This window comes from Dipodomys ordii, unplaced genomic scaffold (genome assembly GCF_000151885.1).
Source record: "Dipodomys ordii isolate 6190 unplaced genomic scaffold, Dord_2.0 Scaffold100, whole genome shotgun sequence".
NCBI lineage: Eukaryota > Metazoa > Chordata > Mammalia > Rodentia > Heteromyidae > Dipodomys > Dipodomys ordii.
Genome location: NW_012267316.1, coordinates 5511763 through 5535056, shown reverse-complemented (window position 1 = coordinate 5535056; position 23294 = coordinate 5511763). Strand labels below are relative to the sequence as shown.

The window sequence follows — 23294 nt, the reverse complement described above, 5'->3', positions numbered from 1 at the left end:
CTCAGACAAGGCCCCTATGCCCGAGACAACACCCCTGCAAACTGCAGGAGTGAGGAAGTCTCAACAGTATCTTCCCACAAAGCAGTCAACCACTGAGCAGGGCAAATGGAGGAGTCTGGGTTTGCCAGATTGCTCCTGGAGGCAATGTAGAGGGTTTCATGGAGAGAATGTGCCAAGATGATGATGAATGTCAGACACCAAGCACAAGACAGACAAGTTACACACATGACTGTGGACAGCTTGGAAGGAAGGAGGCGGACAGCTTGGAAGGAAGGAGGCACTTACAGCGTGAGGTGGGCAGGACTAGAGTCCCCACGGGGCAGTTAGTAAGACAGTTTGGTTCTGGACAGACAGAAAGAAGAGAAAAACAAGCCGGTTGGAAAGGGTATTTAAAAACAGGAGAGCAATCAAAGTTTTACATCAAGCGTGGTGACAGAGAGTAGGACACCAGGAGAAAACGGAGTGTGGGAGGGTGGCTTCGGTGCTCAGGCCACGGCCTGCCCTCCACCTCCAGCTGCAGAGGGAAGACCGAGCCCTGAGGAAGTCCCTGGACCTCCCTTGCTGTTGCCAGGCTTCCTGAGATGCCCTGAGCACTTGTCTCTGCCAGGCATGGCAAGAGAGCAGCCCTACTGCTGTACTGGAAAGGGGCTGCACTGCTTACAGCCATGGAACTCCTTCTGTTGGTGCTATAATGTCCTCTTAGGTGTCATCCCTCTCCCCTCACACATAGCTACTCTCTGCAATGGCACACTAGACCACGTCATCCTTGCTGGTAAGATGACAGTGAAGTGAGAAGGCACACTTCCTGTCCCCCAGGTCACCTGGGGCTCAAGATCTCTGAGCAAAGGTCTAGGAGGGATCCCACACAACGTAGGCTGGGAAAGCTGAGCCAAAAGTGTTGATGTCTCATGGAGGGTGGGAGCGAGGTGCCTCTCAAGGAACCTAACATACAAAGTCAGTTCAAACGAAGTAATTCTGCTGGGATCTAGAACAAGCTAGCTTTTGACAGGAAAGGGAAAAGCCTATGGCACTGAGACATTGCCAGGAAGTCTGTGCAGGTGCCGAGCACCCAAACTGTCTGCTGGCAAACACAGGAGAGACAAAAATGTAAAGTGAAGCCAGGTGCCGGTGGCTCACGCCTGTAATCCTAGCTACTCAGGAGGCTGGGATCTGAGGATCATGGTTCAAAGCCAGCCCCGGCAAGGAAAGTCTGTGAGACTCTTATCTCCAATAAACCACTCAGAAAACTAGAAGTGGTGCTGTGGCTCAAGTGGTAGAGCACTAGCCTTGAGCTGAATTGCTGAGGGACAGCACCCAGGCCCAGAGTTCAAGCCCCACAACAGAAAAAAAAATGTACAGTGATGCTCTGCCGAAGGCAAAAGCAAGGCTGCGTTGCACGAACATGACTATCTTCAGACCACTGTGGTGTCATTGAGTTATTTATTTTACATTACTACATACTGTGAAAAGCTCATTCAGTGGCTGAAAGTTTGGTTCCTAAAACATACAATCCACATAAGGCTTTGGGCCCTGCACAAAAAAGACCCTGGGTTCAATTTCCAGTGCTGAAAAAAAAAATTGACACAGCCAGGTAATAATGCTTTAGGACAAAGCTCTAGTTTTAACTGATTTCTGCAGAGGTGTAAAAAAGTAGTGTACTGATATACAAAATGATCTAAGGCACAAGTACTTACCTGAGGGCTCCCCAGGACTTGGGTAACCGAAGATGTCTCCAGTTGTTACCTGAAATGCCTTACCTAGCAGTTCCTGTCTGGCTCAGACAGGGTGTAAATGACTTTATCACTAAGGCTCAGCTCTTAGGGACAGTAGGCCATATACCATCTATATTTGAATCAGCTAGAATCATATGGAATCACCATATTGGTATGCCATTGGCAAATTGACATACTTTGATCTAATTAAGATTGAAACTCTGCGTTCTGAGTTAAATATTCCCTGGTAAGTTGGACTGGGAACATTACCCACCATGGGAAGTGTGATCAGGTGACCCATGAATACACCTTTTTTTCCCTCCTTACTGCTCAAACCAAGGCTGCTCAGTGGTGACAGGGAAGCAGTAGTGTGGCCCAGCAGTGGCCCTATTGCTGTCCTGCCTTCTTCTTCTGACCCTGGCTGTCAGCTGGCCCACCCAGGCCTGGGCAATGTTCATGTGACTCGGGCTCATCTGGGCTCCTGGAAGGTGGCATGTGTATAGGCATGCACTGTCCAGTCAGCACAGGGAAGCCACCTCCCTGGGTGACCAACATCAGCTGTTCATTTGTCACCAACATCAGACTTCATCCTGGATGTGGAAATGGAAGTTTTTTCCACAGAGGTGTGACACCAGTGTGGGGATACGCAATGGATAAAACTCAGGAATGACTGACTTTCAAACAATGTCAAGGGAACAGTCAGCATCATTCTGCACAAAGGCCGGATTTTGATGGCGCCCATTTGTTTCATCTGATTTTAATGCAAGGGGGATTCATTGAAATGAAGGTGATACTAAGATGCCAGACTGCTGGCTTACACCGACACTGGGTCCATGCCAAATACAGTAGTAGTTCCTCATGAGACACATGCTCCTGATGTGGCCCAGATGTTCTATAGCTCCCTTCAATAATCCCACTTGAGATCTGTGACATGCAAAGCCTGACACATGCAGTTTACACACACATCTGCAGTTTTTACACACTCAGCGCTTACACATTTCTCACATTCGTGGTTTTCATACATACTCATTTCACAATGCAGTTTCCACACTTGCTGTTTCACATGTGCTTAGCTTTCAGTGTTCACACTCAATTCCATCTTCATATATGCTTGGTGAACATAGCTTTCAGTCATTTTCCATTGTTCACACACTCATTTCACACATGCAGTTTCCACACTTGCTTAGCTTTCAGAGTTCACATTCCATTCAGTCTTCACACATGCAGCTCTTCATATACATTCAATGCACACAGCTTTCACACACTCATTTTTCAGTGTTCAGATGATCAGTTTACACTTTTTACACAGGCTGTTTTCACACTCACTCTCATGTACTCACTTTTCACATTCTCTTAGTTTTCTCATGCTCCTAGTCATGCAGAAAGAGGGTACACTATGCCCCAAGTGTAGGCCCAGATACCAAAGGACAGAAAGCCTGGATCAAACCATGTCCTCCATGATTTTTCTGAGGATAGGAAAATGACTGGTCTTCACAAAGTGTTAGGATCCATGGTTCGACCTATCTCATTCTCCTGTATACCCTGCTCCTCCCCAGAGTACAGTAAACCATCATGGATTCCAGGGACTCCTGAAATCACTTCCCAGGTTTCACCCTGGGTCTCATCCACATGCCCAGTAGCTAAATGAAGAGCTGGGGGGAAAAGGTGTGGCCATTCAGCATTCTTTACCTCCATGGACCCTGGCTCAGCCGTGGCTGAGTCTCCTGTGTGGCTGTCACTGGTAAGACTGGGGGGGCCATGGGTGGCCTGCCTCCTCTCCTCCTTTAAGGCATGCTCCAGAAGCTTCTTGTTGAGAATCCGGGCCACAGTCTCAGTGAGTGTGTAACCAGGAGGAGCAGACAAGTCCTGCTTCACTGGTGTGCCCTCTCCCCCGTCCTCTCTGCACGTCTCTGAGCCCATCCCAAGGGGGCTAGGTGATCGTCCTCGGGAATTGGTGCCTGTTTCCTGGCCCGGGCCTAACTCTTGTCGGGGTTCAGCTGAGCGAGACCGACTCCCGGCCCTCACCCCCTTCTGGAAGGGGTCCTGTACCACAGGGCTGTGGTCAATGATGTTGAAGAGGCTAGAAAGGCCATCATTGATGGTGGTGTGCACAGGGCTCTCTCTTGTGGTGGTGGAGCGGGCCCAGGCTGACTCGCTGTACCCTTTCTGGACCAACCCTGGTGAGGCCCGGATGCTTGGCTGTTCTGCTTTGGAGAGGGGTTTCCGCTGCAGCTTGGGTGAACCATACTTGGGGGAGCAGCAGGTGCGTTCAAACTTGGCCTGCACCTTCTCGATGGCGGGGGCCACCTGCCTGTTCCTGAGGCTGCGGGAAGGAGAAGACACAGGTGTGGTGCCGCCCCCGGCCTTTGGCGTAAGACACTTGTGGGGACTGCTGGTGACGCCGCCGCCACGCAGGGCTTCAGTCTGCAGGCCCACACTGATGCTCTGGACGGTCTGCGTCCCTGCTGTCCGGGACCCATTGGTCTGGCAGGCCATGTCCCTGACTTGTGGCTCGGTGGAACCGGAGCAGATGGCACTCCTGACGGAGAAGGCCACCTCCTTCATGTCGTCACTCATGTTCTTAGACATATCCAGGCTGTGCAGTGGGGGTGCAAACCCTAGAGAGGGGCATAGGGGGCCATCAAGGGGCCGGAGAGTCCCTTCCGTGAAGTCTCTGGGGTGTCTGGAGGTAGCACAAGGCCACCTGCTGAGCCCGGGCTCAGGATGGCCCCCCCTGGCCTCTCCCAGGCCCCCTCTGGCCCTGCCTGTGGGAAAGGGACCTTCAGGGTCCAGCCGGCTCCGGCCCTCACTGCCAGCTGTCACAATGGTATCCACCCTGCGCACGGCGGGTGGGCTGTGCAACACACGCACCCCAGATTGTTCAGTGAGGATGTGGCTTCGCAGGGGCTGCTTCTGGCAGTGCTCAGGGCTGGTCATAGTGTCTGTGGTCATGGTGACACTTGTGGTCAGATACCAGGAGGAGTCGGGGAAAGACTCTGCGGTGGCCTCGTGTCCTGCCCGCCCCACCTCGGTCCGATCTGCCCAGAGGTCCTGAGGCCTGTCAGTCCCAGCCCTAGGGGGTGTATAGTCCCAGCTCTTGCTGTTGAACTCCTCAATGTACTTCAGGTCGTCAGGAGACAGGGGTGGGGTGACATCCTCCTTGCTGCTGGCAGGTGGCAGGCCCTTCTCAGGTAGGAAGGGAGAAACATCCATGAGACGCTGGAATTCAGACATGCAGGACACAGACATGGCTCTGAAAAAGGCCGAAAGCAGAGGGTGTCAGTAGCCACCAGCAAGCCCCACCTGGCCCTTACAGGTATTCCCCTACAGCTTACATTGATCAGGATCTAATACAGTCAGCCCCCAACTGCTGAGGAAATGAGTAGAAGCACAACCATCACACTTCCTCCTGGGTGAGCCCTGGCTCTCCATGCCCGGTGAGCAGCTCCGTTGCAGCCAACTGTGACTTACTAATTACCAGCATCTGATGGATGTGAACATTCCGTGTCCCTCACTACAGTAAATTATGAGCAGAAAGAGGGAATGTGGCACAGAGCTACAATCTGAGGTCTCTGTTCACTTGGCCAGCCTTGCCCTGGTCCCCTATGCACTTACAGGACTACTGCCTGGAAGGTCACTTGGGAGATGTGAGAGAAAGGAGGAAGTGTATCAAGTAATATTTCAGACAACTCTATCTGGCTCTGCCAAACTTACCAACAGCTTGCTTTCTCTGCCTTCTTTATGATCAAGTCTTTTGGGGTAGCTGTTTGTGCTCCTCCATTATGTCCCAAAGAGGAGAAAATCTTCCCTAGACATGTGAGCACAACTGAAGGGTAAAGAGATAAGCCAAAGCAAGAAGCAGTGCTTGTTTAAGCTGCTGCCTGATGCAATGTGAGTACCAGTTCCACAGATTCATCTCAACAGAAATTCATGGAATTTCCCTACACCCCGCACCCCTGCCCTGCAGCCACTACAGAGGTACTAGGATGCGTATCTGTCAGGCTGGGGGGTGGCTGAAGTGTCAGACAGATTATCCACCTACCAGGCCACAGAAGGGATCAGCACGGAGACTTGGGACTGGCTATGTCCAATAACTTGGGGAACAGAAACTGTGGCCTGGAGCCTTCCAGTTGGAGTCGGGTGGGAGGGTAGTTGGACAGGCTCACTGCCTCCAAAACAAGACCAGTTTTTTATGGGACATGGTGATGTTTCCCTTGCCTCCCAAGGGAAGCTTCCTAGGGTTCTACACCAGCCCAGGACTGCCAAAGAGGTTTGAGATCAAGTATATGACGAGGAAGCCAGAATGGGGTTTCTGCTCTAGCCATCTACTGGAACACTAGTGCACAGGACCTGGGGCAGACACGGATTTGGTCTTCATGTTCTGGGGCTCAATTGGACATAGCAGCACAGAAAATATCAGAGAAAAGAGTGGCTTCTACCTTAGTATTGGCTAAGCAAACAAAATAAGACCACAAGAATTGGAAGCACATACAGAAGCAAGAAGTATGGAGGAAACCTACCCAATGGTGAGAAACAGAGGGAAAAGGGGTCAGGAAGCACCATTCCATTTCCATTTCAGACATTTTGATACTGCTTACACTTTACAGCAAGCATGGATTACTTTTGAAATTAACAGAAATAAGTATTATTTTTGTATTTTGCTGTTGTTGTTTTGATGCCAGTGTTGGAGTTCGAAATCAGGACCTGGGAGCTGTCCATTAATTTTGGGTTTTTTTCCCCCTAAATTTAATTTTATTGTCAAGGTGATGTCCAAAGGGGTTACAGTACATACGTAAGGTAGTGAGTATATTACTCATCATGGCTAGGTTACCACTGGAGCCACAGTTCCACTTCCAGTTTTTTAGGGGTAAATTGGAGATAAGGATCTATGGCCAGGGAAGTGGGGAGGAAAGTGGTAGGGGAAAAACAAAGGAGGGGGTAACAATGTTCAATAGGAAATGGACTCCTTACCTTTCTCATGTAACTGTAACCCCTCTGTACAGTATCTTTACAACTATATATGTATGTATGTGTGTATATGTGTGTATGTATATATATATATATATATATATATATATATATGGAAAGAGAGAGAGAGAAAGAGAGTCTATGGTCTTTCCTGTCCAAGATGGCTTCTGTGATTCTCAGATCTCAACCTTCTGACTAGTTAGAATTACAAGCATAAGAGAATGGCACCTAGATTAAGTAAGATGTTTCTTACTGGAAATAGCAAAGCCAGAGGCTGGGTGGTAAAGGAAGGTAATCCTGACCCTGACCCAGACACTGAGGCTGCTGACATGAGTAGGGGACAAAAGCTAATCACTGTTCACTGATTCTCCTATATCAGGGACATGTGCATTATCATGTGTAAGCTGAAAACTGAGCATCAGAAAAGTCCATCAGGGCTGGGAAGGTGGCTCAGTGGTAGAGCACTTGCCTTGTATGCATGAGGCCCTGGGTTCGATTCCTCAGCACCACACAAACAGAAAAAGCCGGAAGTAGTGCTGTGGCTCAACTGGTAGAACGCTAGCCTTGAGCTGAAGAACTGAAGGATAGAGCCCAGGCCCAGAGTTCAGGCCTCATGACCAAAAACAAAACCAGTTTGCCAACCAATGCAACATAATGGGGCTAGTGAGAAGCAGAAGCAACTGGAGCCTAAGCCCTCAGGTGTTGCCTTTTAAGTACCTGAGGATGAGCAGAGAAAGACAGAGCGAGGGACAGAAAAGTACCAGGTAGCTCTAGGGGCTATATGGATCTGATGTTCAGAATGGGCAAGAGACAGTCATTCACACACTCCAAGTTCATGAGAAAATCAGGGGCGAGGAGTGGTGGAAACAGCAAATCCCTGAGACGTTACATGTAGTGGAAACATGTATTCAGTTAGAGTAAAGAAGTAAAGCTAGAGAGAGCAAGACTGGCAATAAGAAAACTGGTATGTAACCAACACCAGCACGATCAGCCGCCATGCAAGTTTTGCAGGGAGGGATTACCGTCAAGAAAAACTTGTAGTGAAATCTATAATATATAAAATGCATTTCTCCAAACTTCACATGAAGAGAGGTTTCTCACAGACTTTTCAAAACCCACTGAACTTAGCAGTCCTTTATACATACAACTGTAGTTAGGCTTTTTGCTGCTCATCCTAAAAAAATACATATTAATTGAATAATAAAAAAACAATTATTTAAGTGTTTATATACAAATGCTCCATGGGAAGACACGTTTATTGTTCTCTATCTTCATATTATATATATAATATATATATATAATTTCTATTTTCATATTACACTTACCTTTGAAGATTTCCCTTATGATTTTCTTCATCCTGTAAGGAAGAAATCAGCTCATCAGAATCAGTTGATTTGGGCTGTCTAGGAGCCTTGCCTAGGCTAAAATGAGTAGCTCTGTTCCCCCCTCCTGAGAAGACACCATTGAAAATGTACACTGAGCCAAGTGTTCGTCAACAGTGCTCCTGCCCCAGAGCCTTTGAAATACAACAATAGAAGCAGAGCCCAGAGCATGATGAGGGGCGCTGGAGCTTCTGCAGTCAAGGGAGAAGCCTTTCTGCGTAAGAAAGGCTGCCTTGTCCTGGAGGAACTTCTATGTTTCCCTAAAGGCCTTCTCCACTGCATGGATTTCAGAACTAGCTTCTTGTGACCTGAATGTTGGCAGGGGAGGGGAGGGAGCTGGCGAGGAAAAGAAGAGGAAAAGGGAGAAGAAGATGGGAACAGGGGAAAAGGAGATAAATATGGTAACAAATTATGTCTCTTCTCCCACATCTTCATATGGGAGTCAGTGTGACATCTTGGGCACTTGATTGGTTTTTAGTGATTTCCCCTAGGAAGAAGAGACGGAAATTTGTGCTGGCAGAGAACACGGACACAAATTTTGCCTACTGAGAAAATATTCTTGTGCACTGATAAGGTTTTGAAGAAGCAAGCCTTGGATAGCGAAGGAACCATAATCCTCAGGACAGTCAATACTGAAGGGGGAACTACTTATAGGTGAGCATGCCCTCACCTCTGGGCAGCCCTAGTCACTAACACTGGGGACAGAACACAGTGTTCCCACCCAGACCTATGTTCATTCTGCTCTGACATTGGACCACCAGAAATGGCCTATAGATGATGATATCCTCCAATCTGACAGGTAGAGTGGAGGACAAACACTTGATCTCACTGCTATAGACAATCCAAAAGTCCAAAATCCAAGCTGCTCCAAAACCTGAGACTCTTTCAATGCTGACATTTGTTTCACGCACAAAATTATGAATAATGCATATGAAGTATATAAGAGACACAAATGGTTTTTGTGTTTGACCTGGGTCACATCTGCATATAAATGACTATATTCCAAACTCCACAAAACCCCCAAGTCTAAAAGTCTTCTGCGTCCCAGCATTTTGAATAATGGACACTCTCTCTGTATAATTTCCCTCATATTCTAGCAACAACAATTTGATACTAACTCTTGTAAGTGTTAAGTACATAGGAGACTAAATAACAGGTTCAAGAATTGTTAAGTGCATTCACAGGTAATGTTCCCTAGGACCTGTCTTTTAAAATGATATAACCTGGGGCTGGGAAGGTGGCTCAGTGGTAGAGTGCATGCCTTGCATGCCAGAGGCCCTGGGTTCGATTCCTCAGCACCACATAAGCAAAAAGAAAAAAAGCCGGAAGTGGCGCTGTGGCTCAGGTGGTAGAGCGCTAGCCTTGAGCTGAAGAGCTGAGGGACAGCGCCCAGGCCCAGAGTTCAGGTCCCATGACCGGACCAAAAAAAAAAAATGATATAACCTATAGACCACAATAAAGGCAATTTGCCCCATGAAGATTAGAATGTATTTGTGACTTTAAGTATCACTATCTCACAATACTGTAAAATTTGTGAAATTTATGTAATCACTTAATCACAATAAAAATTGCTATAAAAATAAAATGATATAATCCATACCAAATGAATACCCCATACCATGCTGTGGAAATGTCAGAATTTAGCTCAATTCACCCAATTGGTAATCTAATTTATATGGAGCTTCTGACTATTGGTCCCCTACCCCTTTGTCAGAATAAAACTAATATGAGTTTATTCAGTAATATTTGCTATTTCCCAATGTTAAGAAATTTCCTTAGTACAAGTTATTTTGTTATTATGTTTAGAAAATTAATAACAATATACTACAGTTTCAAGAACAGTTGAAAATATACACTTTCCAGAATTATTTACTTCCTCCTGTGTGGTGCTGTCTTGAGAGCTTGACCTTACACAGGACACTAGTTCAGTGTTCCTACGCCCAAAACAAAGTGGCAAAGGGAAACTGGCCACAGATAACACAGGAAGGTTAGAGGCTCTGACCCCGTGAGAAGACTTTGCTTTCTTACAATTCACAGGATGTCACAGAGCCTGCCAGATGGCTCTGCCAGGAACTGGCTGGTTCTAATGACAGTTCCCTTGTTCTGGAGAGGGTGACCAAGATGTACAAAACCCAGGCTGACCTCAGGCAGGCAATTCCTGAACTCCCTCTCAGGCCTACAGGGTGGCGGCTCCTCTGGTTCCTCATCCAGGGACAAGGCATCCAAGTAGAGGTTCTCACTGGCCGAGCACCTGTCTGACTCCTTCAGCTTAGAAAGTGGCCGATCTTCAAATGTGACGGAGTCGGTGTCCACGCAGGGCCACATGGACACAGGCCGGGACACTCGGAGGGCACCCTGGTGGGGCAAGGGACGGATGTTGCCTTCTTTCGGATCACACAGGAAACTGCCACCTCTCCGAGGACTGCTCTCTTTCTGCAACTTGAGTTGCGAAAAATGGAAATAATTAGCTTCTCTCCTCTGTTGGATGGCCTTTCTAAAGCCATCTTTTCTCTACTCTGTAGAATGACATTCAGGTCAAGCTGAAAGACTTGGTAAGAAGGAAATACTCTCAAGTTCCAACCTTCATTTCAAAATCTAATAATATTACAAAGGTTTTCTTTTTTTAAAAAGTCACAATTACAGCTAGACTAGAAAGTCTACAATACACAAGAATAGCCAACTGTTTCTGACAAGAGTGTGTGTGTGTGTGTGTGTGTGTGTGTGTGTGTATGTTTTGAGTTTTTGGTTTGTCTTCATTTTTTTAATAAAACATACGTATTTATACGTTTGAGTACAAGCTCCTGGGAAATTATAGTTATTATTTTCATTTTATGCAACATAATCAAACATCATATTTAGAACTTTTATTTTTGGTCGGTCATAGGGCTTGAACTCTGGGCCTGGGCGCTGTCCCTCAGCAATTCAGCTCAAGGCGAGCACTCTACCACTTGAGCTACAGCACCACTTCCGGTTTTCTGGTGGTTTATTGGAGATAGGGGTCTCACGGTCTTTCCTGCCCGGGCTGGCTTTGAACTGAACCACGATCCTCAGATCTCAGCCTCCTGAGTAGCTAGGATTACAGGCGTGAGCCACCAGTGCTTGGCTTTAGAACTCTTTTGAGTTCTAAATTGACAGGTAGTACTTAAATTCAGCACTTAGAATGCCTAAGCAGTAAGACTAAAAATTCAAGGCCTGCCTTGGCTAAATTTGAGACCCTGTTTTAAGAAGAAAAGACAAAAGAAGAGAAGGAAGGGGAAGGGGAGAAGTATATAACCAGTGGCAAATCACTGAGGAGAATTTCACTTTCCTAAGTGCCCTAAATCATTTGTTAAACAACTTATTTGAGGTGAATAAAACTTGTCAGTGAAGGTAAGTAAAATCTGGCATATCCAGGCACTGGTAGCTCACACCTGCAACCTTAACTACTACAGGAGGCTGAGATTAGGAGGATGGCGGTTCAAGGCCAGCCCAGTCAGAAAAGGCAACAGACAAAATAGTATGTGCTTGTCATCCCAGTAATGACAAGAAGCCTGAAATAGGCAGACTATGGTCTAGGCACATGCTAGGCAGGAAATGATACCCTATACATATAACCCAGGCAAAAAAGAGATGGAGGTATGGTTCAACAGTAGAATGTCAGCCTAGCAAGCATGAGGCTCTGAGTTCATAACCCAGTACTGGAAAAAAAAAATCTGGCATGAATGAAGTGAACAAAACCACGTTTTATAGTCATACTTTTTGGCCTGACTTGGTCAACTCAAGCAATAAGGAGACATTTATTCAGAAGACCAGAGCTACATAAAACCAAGCTGGAGGTATGGCTCAAGTGGTAGAGTGCCAGCCAGGCAAACAACCCAAGGAAGCAAAAGACCCTGAGTTCAAACCATGGTATTTGCATAAACCAAAAGACAAAATCAATGGAGGGGAAGAGATCTGAGTAGGAGTTGTGTGTTGATGTGTGACTTTGTTGGCAGAGGTAAGTTCCTAACTCTACGCAACTCAGTTTCCTCTTCTGGAAAATGGGCCTACAATAATGGTGAGCAGAAAAGTAACACCCTGGGGGAGCCAGCACATATGAAATTCCCTCAGCCAGGGGCACACAAATAAGCCTCTTTTGTGTATGTTGATAGTGGGGCTTGAACTCAGGCCTGGGTTCTGTCCCTTAGCTCTACCACTTCAGCCATAACTCTACTTCTCTCTCTCTCTCTCTCTCTCTCAGACTTTCTTGCCAAACTCACTTTGAATCTGAATCCTCAGATCTCTCAGCCTCCTAAGTAGGATTATAGGTACCAGCCACCAGTACCGGGCAAGTTAGCCTCTTTTTCAGCCTCAGAGGGAGAACTTGTGGTTGCAGGTTATTCAGCAGCTACACAAAAATAACAGAGGACTATTGGGACTGCTGCAATTAGCTTCCTTCCACCCTCCCCACCTTCCTCAGTCTCCCTGCTTAAGCATATCCAAAGCACAACGGGGACCTGAAGCAATTTCCACCTCTAAATCGCTAATGAGATCTTGACAGGGTGACAGGCTCACACTGTCTTGGACAGAGTGCTCTCTTCAGTAAGTGTGAATTATCCGAATGCCGAAGGTGACATTTGGATTTGACCTGCAGGATTACCAAGTAAAGATTTTCAGTCCACAACTGCTGGGGGTGATGCCAGGAAATCTGAAAACTCCCTGAAATGCAGAATGATGAGTTTTAAAAAATCATCTTTATGAACAGCACCAGAGTGTCCTAATTTGAGAACATTGATAGCCTGACAGTCATCAAGAATAAAGCCAAAAAGGATGCTGAGGACAAAAGGACTTCGAACCCATTTTTACTAATTTTGGAGGTGATGGAAGAAATGTTTCGGCGTGCTATTTTAACTTTTTTTGAGGAAGATGATGGAGATTCCAGCAGACTAAGCTTAGACATGAGCACTGGAGGCGGGTTCACAGCCAAATTAAGGAAGAAGCAAGTCACTCTAGGTTTTAGCTCAGCCTCCTCCACTCTCTCTTCCCCCTCTCTAAGTCAGAGTTCTTTTCAGTTCTCTTAAAGATGCTAAACGCTTTACTTAAATAATATAAAAAGTAAAGCCTTTTATTGTTTCTAATGCATGTCAGCACAGTTTAGTTTCAACACATGAACATCTCCAGCTATTTTGGGCAAGGAATTAAAATTCAGGAATCACACTAGAAGCTGTAAATGTGCAGCGAGGGTGTGTGTGTGAAAGGGGCAGAAAGAAATGACTAAAGAGGAGAGTTATGAACAAGCGCATTATAACTCAGTAAAGTGGAATTTCAAAAATAAACCCAGGCAGCCAGAAGCAGCTTTCACTAAAGCTGCTAAGTATTGGGTTTCATAAAAATGAGCTAGAGTGGCTATGGCTGGATGTCTCTAGCTAAGATACCTCTGCGTTGTGGTTCCCAGGGCAGCACATCTCACTGTACTTGCAACCTTGCGGCAGAACAACCATCAATACACACAGAAAATTTAGCAGATTTGCATTTCAAATAATGCACAACACAATAAGCCTTCAAGAGTGTCACCTTTGCAGTCTGGTCAAAAAGAAAAGCAGAGGCTTTGTTAATGTGTTCTGAAAGGAAGGCCTTTTATGTTGTTGTGGAAGCAGCTGATTACACTAAGGCCAGGTGCTGGTGACTCAAGCCTGTAATTTTAGCTACTCAGGAGGCCGAGATCTGAGTGAGGATCATGGTGCAACAGGGGCAGGAAAATCCATGAGACTCTTATCTCTAATTAACCACCAAAAAAGCTGAACTGAAGGTGTGGCTCAAGTAGTAGAGTGCTAGCCTTAAGTGAAAATGCTACGGAACAGTGCCCAAGCACTGGGTTCAAGCCCTGATACCAGCGCAAAAAAAAAAAAAAAAAAAAGCAAAAAGGGGAGGGAGAGAAAAATTTACTAGAAGGGGAATAAATAAATGACACACAAGCTTTTCTTTTTAATCCTGTAAGTAGCAAAAGGCAAGTGACATTATATTAATTGGGAATGTACAATTTAAAGAAGCAATAGAGTGTGACTCCATTAAAAGTTAACTACACTGTCCCCCATCAAACCTAGGTTGAGACCAGAGAGACTGATAACATGCTTCACATGACCTTCACCACATTCCCAATCATTTATCACATAAAGTGTCTCATGTGGTGCAGAAATTCTGTAGGAATTTAAGGACACTAGATAACTATGAAGCATGTGTTCTACAAGTGGAAAAGGGATTTACTGTTACTCCTTTCACCATCTATATTAAGTTATCACAGTCAAGGTTATATAGCTTACGAAGGAGTCAGGTATCTAGTATACATTATGAAGAATGTTCAGTGACATTTCTTCTTTATGTAGGGACTGTGTAGCTAAAGGTTCAATGAATAGGCAACTCAATGAGTAAATCTGTATGAACCCTTCACATAACATCCCCATATATTCTTTAGCAAACTTCCTCTTTTGCAGAGACTGCCCATGGACACTTTCTCCAAGTTTTAGACTGGGCACTAAGATTTCTAAAATGCTCTTAAAAAATGCTGAGTACCATGCTGGGCACTAATGACTTAGGCCTGTAATCCTAGCTTCTCAGAAAGCTGAGATCTGAGGATGTTACTTTGAAGCTAGCCTAGGCAGGAAAGTCCATGAGACTCTTATCTTCACTTAACCAGCAAAAACGGGAAGTAGAATTGTGATTCAAGTGGTAGAGCACTAACCTTGAGCAAAAAGCTGAGGCAAGCTGAGTTCAAGCCCCAGTAGCAGTGCGCGCGCGCACACGCGCACACGCGCACACACACACACACACACACACACACACACACACACAACTTGGATATTTGTTTTTGTTTGTTTGTTTTTTGGGGTCTGGTCATGGGGCCTGAACTCTGGGCCTGGGCGCTGTCCCTCAGCTCTTTAGCTCAAGGCTAGCACTCTACCACTTGAGCCACAGAGCATTTCTGGCTCTTTTCTATTTGCTTATGTGTTGCTGAGGAATCAAACCCAGGGCCTCATGCATGCAAGTGTTCTACCACTGAGCCACCTTCCCAGCCCCAACAACTTGGGTATTTGGAGGAAAAGTCTGTACCTCTTTTTAAAAAAAGTAATTCAAATATTATTTTTCTTATTAAATCTTGATATTTATAATGTGGATTATAGGATGGCTTAGAATCTACCTCTTTTTGAAAGCCAAATTTCGTGTCTGCAGCACTGCTCATTGTTAACAAAAATAAAGAATCCTTTTCTAAAGGGAACACAAACACTGTAGGTACACCTCATAGGTACAGGGAGTACATTTCTCCTGTGCTGTGACCCACACTGCTGCAGGTCAGCCCTGGGGCGGCTCCTATGGGAGAAACTGCTACCACACTGATGACCAGGAAACAGGTCCTGTGTCTGACCAATCTTAACTTTCCAAAATGAGGAGGTGACTCCTCTGACGTCAAAAGTGAATGCCATTCAGATGTGGCTTACGAATTTATCCTCTGCTAGAAATTTCTCACTCCCCCCACACATTGAACATTAACTTACACTAATGTGTGTCTTTCAAGCGAATGAAGTCTGTGACAAAATAAACAAGCCACTATGGCTCACAGGCAAATGGGATAATCAAAAGGCCACAGCAGGGAACATAATGATCCCACTGGGGTACATGAGGGACATAGGAAGTGAGGGATCTTTCTTGGCAGAGGCCAAGCAGGAAAGTCCCTGCTACCAAGCTGCCTGGGCCTACTGAGACAGTGGAAAATTCAAGGTAGGTATAATATACTGGTGACCAATTTTGTACAAATTGATGTTAGTTTTAGCTCTAAAATCCCCACCTCTTTTTTTTTGTCGGTCATGGGGTTTGAACTCTGGGCTTGGGCCCTATCCCTTAGCTCTTCAGCTCAAGGCAAGTGCTCCACCACTTGAGCCACAGCACCACTTCCGGTTTTCTAGTGATTTTTATTGGAGATAAGAGTCTCACAGACTTTCTGCCTGGGCTGGCTTTGAACCATGATCTTCAGATCTCAGCCTCCTTAGTAGGTAGGATTATAGGAGTGAGCCACCGGTACCAGGCTCCCACCTAACTCTGACTCTTTCAACTGGCACAGATGCACAGGATTTAAGCTCTTCACAGAGCTGCATTTCCAAGCCAAACAGGAAGTGCCAACTCACCTCCTGATAGTATCTGAGGAATTTTTAAGTGGGGCCATATCAAATGTTAGCAAGGTGACTCACCCAGATAGGTGATCTAATTGAGGAAGAGCTCTGCTCCTTTTCTTCCTCTCAATGGATTCTGTGCCAGAGGCTGCAGGTCTTTTCCTTCTTCCTCTCTCTAACACCATTGCCCACCCGCGTCACTGTTCTTATATAACAGGCACCATGACTGGATAACAGAGCACATGTTCAACAACTGCTTCATAAATCAGGTAGGATTTATAATGGAGCAATGAAGTTATTTTTCCTGATCTCAGTTTCTTATTGATTAATGCATCTTTTTGAGTGCTTGTGAATGTGTGTGACAGGCTGCAATAAAGAAATTGAACGCTAGGTTAAAAAAGGAAAAGAAAAAGAAAAATCCAGCCAAGGAGGAATTCCAAGTCTTCATCAGTGTAATGTGGAAATCAAATCTGTATGCCACTCAGGAACACAAGCAAGCTGTCTTAGCTCAGTTATGCAAGCTGGTCTAAGTCGGATGCAATGCAGAGGATGATTATCTGGGTAGTAGAAAAACAACTCCCCCTCTTTTCCGCATATTCATCTGAGTTTCTGAATCATTTATTTAGCTGACGACGATGAGCTACCAGCTATCTCCCTTGACTATGGTCTTATCTAATTGCAGCACAGCAATACCCACAGCAGGTGCAGTCAGTAGCACACAGCAACTTCTGACTTAATTTAGCAATTTCTTCACTAATGACAAGAATTCTATTCAAGCTGGAGCAGTCACTGTGACCGAGTCTTCAGTGGCAAACTGAAATGTTAGTTTGCTTTTTGGCAGAAATTTCTGAATATGACCTGAAATAACCTCATCTTTTGAGTTTAGTCTTCAAATTCCTTTAAAAAGTTTCTCCCAATTTCCTGCAAGTACACAAACTTTGCAATGAAATGCTATGCCATAAGTGGAAGGTCTTTAACAGGAAGTCCCCTCGTCATCTGTATGCCATGAGATATCCTGATGTATGAAGGACTACTGAACAGCTGATTTCCTTTCGTTCTAAGTTATTGGCTCCCCCCCCCCCGGGAGCCACTGCATGCTGCCTGGACTCTCATGCTTACCTGCTCTATCCTCCACAGGAGGTCTTTCTTCTGCTGCTCCCATTCCTGTCGCTCCCTGTCCAGACGCTCAAGGAGTTCCACCTTCTCCCGGTTCCAGTTCTTCTCTCTGTGGTGGATCTGCCAGCGCAGGTCCATGACCAGGCCGTGGCTAGCAGCCAGGAGCTTCTGGTGCACCTCTCTCTCTGTCTTCAGGGCCCCTTTGCCCTCAGTGGGAACATCGAGCTCCCCCAAGCTTTTCTCAGTCTTCTCTTCCAGCTGTCAAAGAGAGAAGACTTAGGAACTCCTTCCTGACAAATCCAGCATTAGAGAAGACAAAGAAAAACAGGACATTGGCATCAGATTCCTGGAAGTACACTTACACCAAGATTGGACCAAGCACATAGACAAAGAAATTTTGTTTTTAAAGTCTAAGTGAAGAATATCCAACACAGAGTGTCTCACAGAATGTTGAGCAGCGAGCCCAAGAGCTTCCCATGACCAGCTTCTTGGTTCTCCATGCCAGGCTCAACTGTCTCCTCTGTGTGTCTGGGCAGCCCTTTGAGGGCAGGTACCAAGGATGTCCCTATATCACAGTTGTACATGAAACTGGGCATGGAAGATGGAGCAGCAATAGAACCTAATAGTCCTCAGTACTTGTTGAATACCCCAGAGGATAAATACTAAACAAAACAAATCTTCATATGTTATTCATCCAAACTGGTAAAAAGCAAAAGAGAAAATCTTTACCAAAAAAAAGAAAAAAGGCACATTACCCAGAAAGGCACTAGTATTACAGCATAGGTGTTTAAGTCTCCAACACTATCAATTCTAGTGCTTCTCCCCCTTCTTCTGGATGCCCATGAACAGATGCAACAGAACACAGAGCGGCAGCTTCCTTTTCTTCTACACGCTCTTTTCCATCTCATCTCCCCAAAGATTAGAACACTAATGACTTCTCACCAGGGGCTATCAGGTCAGAAGATGGATAGAGTACCATCTTTAAAGCGCAAAAATAAGTCAAACTTGATAGAAGCTATGCTTAGAGATAACACATTACAAAAATAAAGGGAAAAGGGGTTGGGAAGGTGGCTCCGTGGTAGAGTGCTTGCCTTGCATGCCTGAGGCAGAAAAAAATGGAAGCGACGCTGTGGCTCAAGTGGTAGAGTGCTAGCCTTGAGCTGTAGAGCTGAGGGACAGCGCCCAGGCCCAGAGTTCAGCCTCCATGACTAACCAAAAAAAAAAAAAGGAAAAATGTTTTCCAACAAATATCTTAAAAAAAAAAAAAGGATTGCCAGCAGACCTCCACTTTAATTCCATGATAAAGGAGCTTTTTCAGATAGAAGGAATGAGACCAACAGACACTGATTCACCCCTCCCCAAAAAAAGGAGCAACAGAAACAACAAAAACAATAACAAAAAAACTATTTTCTTTTTTAATTGATTTCAAACTCCACTGTCTAGAGAAAAACTTGTTGTGATATATTGCGTGCTCACAGAATATGCAGAAGTAAAAACAGCAAAGATACAGAGGATGGGAACAACAGCAATGTACTGCTGTATGGTCCTCACTCAGTATGCAAAGTCAACTACAGTAATAACTCCAAGGAAAACCTACAGCAACCACTGTATGATACTATCCAGTGATATTATCCAATGATAGTCTACTCTCTGTGCCTGTTTATTCATTCTGATAAGCAGCCTCTTGTATTTATTTAAGTGCAGAAGTTTAAAATATTTTGGTTTAACAATTTCCAAAGAAAGACCTTTTGTATAATTTTTTCCATTTAGTTTCTACAGCAATCCTTTAGGTACAGATCTTATTCCCAATTCGTTGATAAAGAAATGTGCACTCAGAGTGCTTAAGGCACTTGCTTATGAACATGATCAGTTAGTAACAAGAGTTGGCACTAGAAACTAGGTGAGTTTTAACTGCGACTGTAAATGGTCTCCAAATTACATTACCTTCCTCACTATTCATACACGGAGTTCAATTAACATTCTTAAAATGAGTAATTCAAAGACCCACTAAAACTATTCTTAGCTCATTATCCATGACAGATACTTTTAACTGTTTTGAAACCAGTTATTCAAATTGGAGGCCAGAATAGTATCATTCAGAAAGCCTGTCTGCTGTATCAGGTAGTTTAGGATTTGCTTGGTTAGACAGATAGTTGTCTTCCACGAGAGACATGTGGGAAGAAAATTAATACCAAACAGAACCTCTATAATGGAAGTGGGCAGTCATTGTTCTGCCCCTTGAACCGAAGAAGAATCAGAGAGAAGAGCCTGGGGCTGGGTAGCAGGTAAATTCTCCAGGCTGGGATAGTAACAGATGGAGGTGAAGAGCAGAACCAATGGGTTGCTTCTTGCTCAACTGGTTATAAAATGTATATTTGGGGAAAATAAGACTTTTTCTTAAGTAGAAAGAGAACACAGAAACAAAATCAGGAGAAATATGCATCGCTGCCCTCAGTGGAAAATGGAGAATCTGCAGAAAATCTCACACAAAGAGATGCTTTCTTGCAACTCGTTTCTTCCTCTTAGGTGACTTCTCAAGTAGTTGACCTGATCCCTGGCACCAGAGCACCCTTGTATGGCAGACTCACAGAGACAGTGAAGTTGACTCCTTGTTCTACCCACAAATTCCTTCCTATCAGCACCCCTACATTGCATCGCTGTGCTGGTCTCTGCTTGAAGTCCACTACTGCTGCTTCCTCAAAGGGTCCTTTGACTTCTAAAAACAACACAGCCCACCCCATGACCCTAACCCTTTCACACAGTGTCTTTCTTCTCTCTTCCTTTCTTCTACAGTTGAGCTCACATCTTTACAGCATGCAGCAATTTGCATCAGTCTCCTCCCCCACCCCTGCCCAGTGAGAAGTGTTGTCAGTGTTTCCAGTCATTTCCTAATTATGGAGTCCAACAAAACTTGTTAACCTTGTCCACCCTAATTTCTCAAGAGCACTTGATATATTGACATTTTCCTGGAATTTGGTAGTTTCTTGGCTCCCTTTGGCTTCTGAGACATTTGCTCCTCCATTTCCACTCATTTCTCTGGTTGTCCCTTTCAATCTTTTCTTCCTCTATCAGTTTCTTGAAAATAAGGTATTTCAAGTTCCTTCATTGAACTCTTTTTTGTTGTTGTTGTTGGTCATTGGGCCTGAACCCTTGGCCTGAGAGCTGTTCCTCAGCTCTTCAGCTTAAGGCTAGCACTCTACCACTTGAGCCACAGTATCACTTCCGAACTCTTATTCTATGCCCAATCTTGGGAGATTCTACTCACAGCTCTGGATTTACCACCACCTCAGTGTTCTCATTCAGGCCAGTCATGTGCTGCATAAAGATGTCCCCATCAATGATGGACTATGACATGATGGTGCTCCCAAAAGGTTGTTCTGCCTAACAAACACTAGCCATTTCAGTTTGTAGAAATACACTTTCTGACTTCATATAAAGACGGTATCTCCTAATCACAAGTTTAACAGCACATGTCCCCATTGTTTAGCAACACGAGACTGTACATATGTCTTCAGCCCAGCTCTCTACATTCCAGTTCCCTATTGACAGACACCACAAATTTAGCTCCTTTCCTTTCTAGTGCAACCACCCTCTCCCCCTTATTTCTGTCTTGGCAGGTGGCACCATCTGCCAGGCACTTGCACTACAGATCTGAGCCAGCCATGCCAGTTACTTTCCACTCCACAACTACTTTCACAGGTCAGCAGGCCCTGCTTCTGCCTTCTGGTGTTTGACTCAGATCCTCGCCATTTCCAGGGTCAATACTACTCTCACTTGTTCCACTGCAAGAGCCTTTCAAGACCTGTGCAGTGGACCCCTTGGGCAGTTCAGGGAAGCAAAAGTCTCCTCAGTCTTATTTCTGGAATATCCACCAACACTGCAATGAGAAAGATGTGTGCTTTCTATGGGACTTGTCTACATGTATAATTGAGAGATATGAAGGTTTAGTGGACATCAAGACTGAGTAAGGAGGTGCTACGGGGTCAGAGGTAGAGAGTGAGCTTAGTAGGCACAAGACCCTGAGTTCAATCTAACACCACAGGGAGTGAGGGGTGGGGGGAAAAAAAGAAAGAAATGACTTTTTGGGGGGTGGGGTGGGGGTGAGGTATTGGTACTAGGGCTTGAATCTGGAACCTGTTCCTTAGACTTAGCTTCTTTGCTCAAGATGGGCATTCTACCACTTGGGCCACAGCTTCTCAGCTTCTTGGTAGTTAATTAGAAATAAGAATATTAGGGACTTTTCTGCCTAGGTTGTCTTCAAACCTCAGATCTTATTGTCCTGAGTAGCTAGGGATACAGGTGGTCAGCTTCTTTCTACTTTAGTTCAGAGCTCCTTGAATTCAATCTATTAATCTAGTAACCAATGCATTAATCTATCCAGGTTAATCCATTCAATTCTGATGGTTCCTAATTATCGTCTACCTTAAAGCCAAAATCACCTTACAGAAATTTGCATGTAAAATTGAGATTACAGTATCAAATTTTTCAAAACTCATCTTTCCTCAAGTTCCTCAAATGAGTCATGCTCTTGTATACATGGTATCCTTTCTTTTCCTTCCTTCCTAACTTCCTTTCTTTCTTTCCCTTTCCTTCCTTCCTTCCTTCCTTCCTTCCTTCCTTCCTTCCTTCCTTCCTTCCTTCCTTCCTTCTTTCCTTCCCTTTCTTCCCTCCCTCCCTTCTTTCTTTTTTTCTTTCTTCCTTTCTCTCTCTTTCTTTCTCTCTTTCATCAAAAATATTCTTCCCTCCTATCCATCCTTTGAGATTCATGCTTGGCTGACTTTCACCTAACCCACCTCAGCCATCAAGCTGAAGCATGTGACTTGCTCCCATTCCCCCATGGGCCTGTGAACAAGCTGTGGGCATTTTCTACACTAAAAATGACAGCTCTGGTCTGGGTCTCCCCTGGTACTGAGATCCCTTTCAAGGAACTTCTTGCTGATTGCGGGATCCTCAGTATGTAGAATAAGGTCTGATTTAAGAATCAGCTGAAAGAATCAGAGATTTAGGAAATGATGTAATAGGGGCTCCACTGAGAGAAACAATCAAATTTCTGTTTTGCATTTAAGTAGCAGAGGATTAAGATGGAATGAGTACAAATGGGTGTCATTGCTTCCCAGACTGCACATATTAAAGAAAGTCTCAATAATTTGGGCAGAAGATGAACTTGCCCTGGTACTATCTGGGGTCTAGGTTTGAAGTCCTGGCTGTGTTTCTTGCTGTATAGTGACTCTCTCTTGGAGCCTTTACTTGTAGCAACCACGGAGGTAGACACCAGGTGTCTCTAAAACAAAGATGAAATGTTTTGAAACTGGATAGATTCAAACATTGTATCTCCCTTCTTTAGCTACACTTATGTCTTATTTAGCTTCACTCCTCCCCTTGTACACATATTTTTAAATAGGCTTAAGCTCATCAGAGAGCATCCTTACTCATTCCTCCTCCACAGCTGACTCCGCAAGCTGTGTACTAAGATAAACAGAGCATCTGGTAAGAATCTCTTGGCAGGCAGTAGGCAAGAGCCACAGCAGGTACAATTCCATCCATCACTGGATGGACTTGGCTTAGAAGATTGTGTTCCTTGATCCAGCCCAACACCAATGTTACTGGGGCCTGGTGGCAATATAGGTAAAATAGTACCTGAAGGCACTGACAATGTGGGTAGACTAATGGTACCTGAGAACAATGCAGGTGGATTAGTAGTACCTGGGCCAGGTGGCAGTGCATGTGTACAAATGTGTACTAGGAGAACTATTTTCTTTGGACATGACAGGCCCTTTGATCTTTTATTAAGGCCACTTAGAAGATTTCTCCTTTTTCTTTCATGACCAAAACAATTTATATAAAATTAACTACTTTATTGTTTGCCTCAAATCAGGCCCTAGAAAGTAGATGGTCAGACACACAGGATCAAGATTCTGGAAGCACCTGGAGCAGCAAACTGAAGGAAGGCTTTCCAGGAAGGAAAATCTTAGCACTGACTGTTTCTTAGTCTGGTC

The 23294-nt window shown here is 44.9% G+C and overlaps 1 protein-coding gene across 1 annotated transcript in view; it reads right to left on the bottom strand.

Annotated features, from left to right (window-relative positions):
- Positions 1 to 303: 303 nt before the first annotated feature.
- Mtcl1 (microtubule crosslinking factor 1) overlaps positions 304 to 23294 on the bottom strand; it is a 130350-nt gene continuing 107359 nt past the window's right edge. Inside the window, exons 10-14 of the mRNA XM_013027160.1 lie at positions 17302 to 17556; positions 10205 to 10501; positions 8006 to 8037; positions 3402 to 4965; positions 304 to 342 (exon numbers count right to left, since the gene is read on the bottom strand). Of these exons, the coding sequence (XP_012882614.1) occupies positions 304 to 342; positions 3402 to 4965; positions 8006 to 8037; positions 10205 to 10501; positions 17302 to 17556 (2187 nt within the window). The remainder of the gene's footprint in view (positions 343 to 3401; positions 4966 to 8005; positions 8038 to 10204; positions 10502 to 17301; positions 17557 to 23294) is intronic.